A 6905-nucleotide genomic window follows, 5' to 3' on the forward strand; every position below is an offset into this window, starting at 1 on the left:
CCCCCCCCGCGCAGCCCCGCGCCCCATGCTCCCCGCGGGGGGGGCTCCGCGCGCAGCCCCGCACAGCCGGGCAAAGCCGTGGTCAGCAGGGTGGGGCTGGGAGCGCCCCTGCGGAGCCGCGGACACCCGTGGGGAGCCGGGGGCACCCGTGGTGAGCGGTGGAAAATCGTGGGGAGCTGGGGACACGTGGGAGAAGCTGGGGACACCCGCGGGGAGCCGCGGACCCTGGGGAGCTGCGCACGTCCGAGGGGAGCCGCGCACACCCGTGGAGAGCTGCGCGCGCCCTTGGGGAGCCACGGACACCCGTGGGGAGCCACGAACGCCCTTGAAGAGTCGCGGACACCCGAGGGAAGCCGCGCCCGGCAGCGGCGAGCCGCGCACGCCCTTGGGGAGCCGCGCACGACCCTGGGGAGCCGCGCCCTGCCGTGGGGAGCCACGGACACTCGTGGAGAGCCGCGGACACCCGAGGGGAGCCGTGCCCGGCCGCGGTGAGCCGCGCACGGCCCTGGGGAGCCGGGAAACACCTGCAGAGAGCCACGAACGCCCTTAGGGAGCCGTGCCTGGCCGTGGGGAGCCGCGGCCGCCCGAGGGGAGCCGTGCCCAGCCGTGCTGAGCCGCGCGCGACCCCGGGGAGCCCCGGCCGCCCGTGGAGAGCCCCGGCCGCCCGTGGGGAGCCGCGGCCGCCCGTGCCCCGCCACCCCCGCACTCACTGCGCCCCTTCTGCTTGATCTCCTGGATGATGGAGGAGTAGTTGCCCTTGTCGCGGAACACCACGTCCATGACGGTGAGGTTGCGCAGCGTGGGCAGCTGGACGTAGAGCCCCTCGGCGGCGAAGAAGTACGGCCGGTCGTCCAGCTTCTCGTCCCAGTAGACCAGCAGGGCGCGGCGGGTCCAGTTGAAGCGGCGGTGCAGCTGCACGCCCAGCTCGCCCAGCTTGCGGTGGCTCGGCCCGGCGCGGGTGGTGAGCCCGAATTCCTCCCGCTTGTCGTCGAAGCCGTGAGCCTCGGCCCCCGCCGTCACCAGCGGCAGCCGCCAGTGGCTGGTGAAGCGCGCCACGGGCGCCGCCGTGTACACGCAGCCGGGCCCCACGAAGGCTGCGGGGTGGTGGGCGAGCCGCAGGTCCACGGCGGCCAGCGGGGCGGCCATCTCGGAGCACACCCCGTGCCGGTCCTCGCTGCTGCCGAACACCCAGCGCAGCGTGTGGCCGCCCAGCAGGTCGGCTCGCCCGTTGACGGCGGCGGCGGCCAGGCGCACGGCCGGCCCCACGCGCGGCCATGCCCACGGGTAGCTCACGTTGCGCTCCGGCAGCACCACCGCCAGCGTCAGCGCGGCCGCCCGGCCGCCCGGCCCCGCGCCGCACAGCGCGGCCAGCACCGCCAGCATCGCTCGGCCGCCCGCCGCCAGCGGCTCCCCGCGGCGGGCTGAGCCCTTCCTGGCCCCCCCTCCCCGGTCCCCCCCCCTCCCCGGGCCGGTGACAAAGGGCTGCTCCCAGCCACCGCCGGTAACCCCTTCGTGCCCGGCCCCGCGGCACCGAGGGGCTCCTCGACGCTCGGACCCCCCCCCCTTCCACCCCCACGCGCGTCCGGGGGGCGGGGGCGAGGGTGGGTGCGGCGGTGGGTGCGGGAAGCGCGGCGCTCTGCCCCGCCGCGGACACGCGTGGGACACCCAGCGGCTGCCCCGACGGCCCCAGCGTCGCGCAGGGCGGCGCGGAACGCCCCAAACCCAACCCCCCCCGGGGCGCGGCGTGGCCGTGGGACTCCCCCCGCTCCTCCGGGTGCCGGCCCCCGTCCTGCCCCCCCTTGCCCCCCAGTCCCCCACGCCGCGCCGGGCTCAGGGGGCAGCGCCGGGGCTCCCCGCGGGACTCAGCGCCGCCCGTCCGCACCCACGCGTGGGGTCCCCGAGGGATCGGGAGGTGCTCCTGCAGCCTCTGGTCTCTCCCCCGCCCCCCGCCGAGGGCCAAGTGGGGACTCGGGGCTTTGGGGTCACCCCCACGGGGGGAAAAATCACAGCCCTGCGCCCGACGACGGCCGTGGAGACAGCGGGAGGGTTGCACGGAGAGCCCCACCGTGGGATGGGGACGGCTCCGTGGATTCGGCTCCGTGGGCTCGGCCCCCCCCGGACACGCGTGGCCCCAGCACACGGGAGCCTCCCGGGGCGCTCCCGGCACCGCGGTCGCCCGCGCCCCGCCTGGGTGCGCCGGTCAAGGCTGCAGCGGCTCAGCGTCGCCGGGGAGAGGCACTAGGGAGCGCCAGAGGCGGCGGCTGTAATTTAATCACTTAATTAGAGCAGTAATTGAAAAAAAAAAAGCAAAACAACAACAACAAAAGAAAAAACACCCTGGGGAAGGGAAATAAAAACAGCTAGCAGAGGATGGTTTCGATCCATCGACCTCTGGGTTATGGGCCCAGCACGCTTCCGCTGCGCCACTCTGCTGTTGGGTTTGTGTCTCCTCCCGCGCCCCATATATCTTCACTCCGCTCCTTCCCAGTGTGCGCATGCGCACCGCCGCCCCCTGCCCGCTCCATTCGTGAACATTGCGCCCCCTCCAGCGGCCGCTGCAGGTCCGGCGCATGCGCATCGCGGCTCCCCCAACTCCCGCCCCCTTCCCCGGGATCGCCCCGCGATTGGCCGCTTCGACCTTAGATCGACGTCCCCCTGAGCCAACGGCGGGCGGCGGAGCTCCGGCGGCGGGCGGCAGCCAACGGGCGGGCGCCTTGCTGCGGGGTGGCGGCGGGCGCTGCTGGCTGTGCGCGGAGGAGCCATGAGGTGCGCGGGGCCGGCCCGGGGGGCTGCGGGGCCTGGGGGGCTCGGGGGGACCGGGCCGGGGGGCTCGGGGAGCCGGGAGGCGCTGGGGGGGTGGGGGGGCTTTGGGGCCTGGGTGGCCAGGCCGGGGAGGCTCGGGGGCCGGGTCCTGGGGTCTCTGGGGCTCGAGGGACCGGGCCCAGGGGCTTTGAGGCCGCTCTCTGATGCCGCTTTTCTCCTTTTTCTTCCCCCAGGGGCGACCGAGGCCGAGGCCGTGGCGGACGCTTTGGTTCCAGGGGAGGCCCTGGCAGTGGGCGAGTCTGGCTTCTGCTCTAGCCAGGGGGGCTCCAGCAGCGCAGGCCTAGGGGGTGGGGGCTGCAGCCGCCCCCCGGGGCGTGCTGCGGGGGCGCAGGGCAGGGCCCGGGGCTGGCAGCGTCGCGCCGGGCCGCCGCGGGGCCCGGGGGGGGGGGGGGGGGGGGCGGGGGCGCGTTGAGCTTCCCTGTGTCTGCTTAGGGCCTTTCCTGCCGCTCGGGGCTGAATCTCTGTGGGCTGGGTGGGAGACGCGCGCTGCTGCGGAGAATAAAGTGCTTTTTTCTCTCCCCCCTTTAGGTTCCGGCCCTTTGTGCCGCACATCCCCTTTGATTTCTATGTCGTGAGTAAACCGAGCCCTCCGGAGCTGTTTGCAGGCAACGGCCGCGGGGCTTTTCCTTGTTTAAAGATGCCGGTTTAAAAAACGTTGCGTGCTGACTTCGTTTGATGGTTTGACTTCTTGTAGCTTGCCCGGAGTAGAGGAGTTCACTGCAAATGCCGTTGGCTCAGTAACTAACCTGAAATACTTACTGTGTTGGTTTGGATTGTGTGGAGTACTTGTGTCACACGGGATGACGGGGACGCAGTTGAGTAATCGGAACCACAAAAATAACACCTTGATTGAGAGCTTTCCCCGCTGCTTAAGCCCCAGCTTCTGCCAGATCTCTGTAGCGCAAGCGTCAGGCGTTACTCTGACAGCTGTCACTCACCTGGCAGATGCCCTCCAGGTGCTGGTCCTCGCAGGGACCAGCGGGAACGCGCCTCTCCCGCCTTCTGCGGGAGGAAATCGGTGCCTTCTGCCGAGCGCCTGTCCTTCACAGACACGGGACTCGGGGAAAACAAGTTCACTGCTTGGTTACGGGGCCCTGGGGCTGTGAATGCTGTCACAGCAACCGAAACGCTCTGGCTGTCGGCAAACAAAGCCTTATTAAGGGGCTGCCACGTGGCTAAGAAGAGCCCTTGTTGATGGAGCCGGGCGTGAATCAGTTCCACTCCGGCTCGTGGTGTGGGACCTGCCCGGGGGGGGGGGCGTTCTGGCGGCTCCTGGGCAGTTCCTGAGGATCTGCTGCCCTGGCAGAGCAGGGCCGGGGGGCGTGGGCAGGGCGGGCAGCCCCCGATCACCCTTCTGACAAGATAAAAGCTAAAAGCAACGGGCCGAGACGTGAGATTGGCAGTCACAAAGGAGACGCAGCCCGGACAGTAAAAACCACAAAGTTTGGGTGTGTGCCGGTGAGCGCGTTGGGCCGGAGCCTGCTCGGGGCGCTGCGGTCTGATGCCTGGTCCCGTTGCAGTGCGAGATGGCTTTCCCGCGGGTGAAGCCCGCTGCCGACGAGAGCGCCTTCAGCGAGGCCTTGCTGAAGAGAAACCAGGACCTCGCCCCGACTGCTGCTGAACAGGTGCCGTGCTGGAAATCGCCTCTCTCCTGGCTGCGATGCCGAGACGCTCGGTGGCTGGTGGCGGTGGTGGCTAGCCGAACGCTGCTGCTCTCTGAGACCAGCCCTGCAGTCGAGGGGTCTGAGGGATTTCCGGGACGATGATTTCTAAAGAAGCATTTGATCTTTATTTTGTGTTCGTGCCGCGCTCCACGAGACCGCCCCGGACCCCTGCTTCATTCCACCTCCCGTCCTTCCTCCTCAGGCTTCCATTCTTTCCCTGGTGACCAAAATCAACAACGTGATCGACAACCTCATCGTAGCGCCGGGAACCTTCGAGGTGGTGAGTGGGGAGGCGATCCGGGGGGGTGCTGGCGTCCCAGCTGCCAAACCTTGCCCCTGGTGGCTTTCCCTCAGTTTTTTGCCGCCCAAAGATGGACGCTTTCTCCCCGAAACGCAGCGCGCGTTGGTTTTTGCTAATTCTCGCTTTATTTCTTTGACAGCAAATCGAGGAGGTTCGCCAGGTCGGCTCCTACAAGAAGGGGACCATGACGACGGGGCACAACGTGGCCGATCTGGTGGTGATCCTGAAAATCCTTCCCACCCGTGAGTATCCGTCCGGGGCTGCGGGGGGCGGGCGGCGCCCGGCCCTGCTCTGAGACCCTCTCCTGCTCCGCAGTGGAAGCCGTGGCAGCCTTGGGAAACAAAGTGGTGGAGAGCCTGAGGGCGCAGGACCCCAGCGAAGGTAGGGTGCTCCCGGCACGGTGTGGGGATCTGCCCCGTGCTGAGGCGTTTCCCCGGGGGCTGGTGGAGTCTTGCAGCCCCTCCGTGAGGAACCTGCGTGTTCTCCCCAGTCCTGACCATGCTGACCAACGAGACCGGCTTTGAGATCAGCTCGGCTGACGCCACGGTGAAGATCCTCATCACCACGGTGCCGCCCAACCTCCGCAAGCTGGACCCCGAACTGCACCGTAAGGGCTCGGCTGGCTCTGCCCTGCGTGGCAGCCCTCTGGGGGGGGCTCCCCCCGGCCTCCCCTAGCCCCCGCTCCCCTTTCGGTTGAAAAATCGGGCGTTTCTGCTGCTTCCAGTGGACATCAAGGTGCTGCAGAGCGCCCTGGCTGCCATCAGACACGCTCGCTGGTTTGAGGAGAACGCCTCGCAGTCCACGTGAGTTTGGCCCCGAGTAAAAGCTGGGGCTTGGAGGCCTGCCTGGAATTCTGCTCCCAGAGAGCGGGGAGCCAGGAGAGCTCCCGGTCCTGCGGCAGGGACGCGTGCGAGGCGTTACGGACTCTGCTCTTGCCGTCTTGCCCAGGGTGAAGGTCTTGATCCGGCTGCTGAAAGACCTGAGGATTCGGTTCCCTGGCTTCGAGCCCCTCACCCCCTGGATCCTGGACTTGCTGGTGAGCCCCCCGTGCCGCAGCCACAGAGCTCGGAGCAGCTCCTAGCGGCCCCAGCAGGGTTTGGGCTGCTGCCCCCTCCCCGGTGCGGGGAGCCCGGCCGGTCCTGACGCTCCTCCTCCCTCCGCAGGGGCACTACGCCGTGATGAACAACCCCACCCGGCAGCCCCTGGCTCTCAACATCGCCTACAGGTCTGTGCTTTGCTCCTACGGCCTCGGGTCCCCCCTCGCTTCGGAGCGTGCCCCATGAAAGCGGAGGCACCTCGGGGCTTGACAGGGCGAGGGGTCCCGGGGGGGGACGCAGAGGGGACTCCCCGCGGCGCGGCCTGGATCCTCAAAGCACGGAGGGCTCCTGCAGGCGCTGCCTCCAGATCCTGGCGGCGGGGCTGTTCCTGCCCGGCTCCGTCGGGATCACCGACCCCTGCGAGAGCGGCAACTTCCGCGTGCACACGGTTATGACCCTGGAGCAGCAGGTGAGCCGCCTCGTCTGCCGCGGGACAGGGGGGCCCAGCCCCGTCCCCGCTCTGACCCCCGCCCTCGTGCCGCAGGACATGGTGTGCTACACCGCGCAGACGCTCGTCCGCATCCTCTCGCACGGAGGTTACAGGAAAATCCTGGGCCAGGAGGGCGACGCCAGCTGTAAGGAGGGGTGGAGGGGCGGCGGGGCTTGGACACGGGAGAGCCCGGGGGCACCCCGACAGCTGCGGGGGGCCGGGAGCTGCCCGCTGAGCGCTGCTTCTCGCAGACCTGGCTTCCGAAATGTCCACGTGGGACGGAGTGATCGTGACGCCCTCCGAGAAGGCTTACGAAAAGCCTCCGGAGAAGAAAGAAGGAGAGGAGGAGGAGGAGAACCAGGAGGAACCCGCAGCGGGCGAGGAAGAGGAAAGCATGGAGACCCAGGAGTGAGTGGCCCAGGTAAAACCCGCCTGGAGCGTCCCGCGGCCCCGCGGGGCAGGGAACAGGAGGGAGCGGCCGGGGCCGGGGCCCTGCTCTGGCCTCAGCGTTCCCTGCTCGGCCCCACAGCACCGCGCCGCTGGAACAAGCACGTGAAGGACCCAGCGCATCCTGAGCGAGCGCAGCCAGC

At 69.3% G+C, this 6905-nt stretch overlaps 2 protein-coding genes and 1 non-coding gene across 3 annotated transcripts; 1 reads left to right on the forward strand and 2 right to left on the reverse strand.

The window, feature by feature from the left end:
- Nucleotides 1–7: 7 nt before the first annotated feature.
- Nucleotides 8–1460, reverse strand: LOC118159955 (atrial natriuretic peptide receptor 1-like). Its single transcript, XM_035314491.1, has 2 exons — nt 459–1460; nt 8–418 (listed from the first exon to the last, which is right to left on the reverse strand). Exon 1 carries the CDS (start codon nt 1381–1383, stop codon nt 547–549), a length of 837 nt encoding a protein of 278 aa, XP_035170382.1. The 5' UTR covers nt 1384–1460; the 3' UTR covers nt 8–418; nt 459–546.
- Nucleotides 1461–2361: 901 nt separating this feature from the next.
- Nucleotides 2362–2433, reverse strand: TRNAM-CAU. The gene has a single exon. It is a non-coding gene; the product is annotated as a tRNA-Met (tRNA).
- Nucleotides 2434–2702: 269 nt separating this feature from the next.
- Nucleotides 2703–6898, forward strand: ILF2 (interleukin enhancer binding factor 2). The gene is made up of 15 exons (XM_035314492.1): nt 2703–2766; nt 2997–3056; nt 3352–3394; nt 4344–4448; nt 4690–4767; nt 4928–5030; nt 5104–5169; nt 5279–5395; nt 5513–5591; nt 5737–5824; nt 5952–6013; nt 6180–6294; nt 6370–6460; nt 6567–6736; nt 6845–6898. Exons 1-14 carry the CDS (start codon nt 2762–2764, stop codon nt 6725–6727), a joined length of 1173 nt encoding a protein of 390 aa, XP_035170383.1. The 5' UTR covers nt 2703–2761; the 3' UTR covers nt 6728–6736; nt 6845–6898.
- Nucleotides 6899–6905: the final 7 nt, after the last annotated feature.

The sequence above is a fragment of the Oxyura jamaicensis genome, unplaced genomic scaffold, assembly GCF_011077185.1.
Source record: "Oxyura jamaicensis isolate SHBP4307 breed ruddy duck unplaced genomic scaffold, BPBGC_Ojam_1.0 oxyUn_random_OJ72813, whole genome shotgun sequence".
In the NCBI taxonomy this organism is placed as follows: domain Eukaryota; kingdom Metazoa; phylum Chordata; class Aves; order Anseriformes; family Anatidae; genus Oxyura; species Oxyura jamaicensis.

Coding starts and splice junctions, on each gene's coding strand:
- LOC118159955 (XM_035314491.1), bottom strand. CDS start 1,383: ATGCTGGCGGTGCTGGCCGCGCTGTGCGGCGCGGGGCCGGGCGGCCGG.
- ILF2 (XM_035314492.1), top strand. Junction 6,014..6,179: donor GCTCTCAACATCGCCTACAG/GTCTGTGCTTTG, acceptor GGGCTCCTGCAG/GCGCTGCCTCCAGATCCTGG. Junction 6,461..6,566: donor CCAGGAGGGCGACGCCAGCT/GTAAGGAGGGGT, acceptor TGCTTCTCGCAG/ACCTGGCTTCCGAAATGTCC.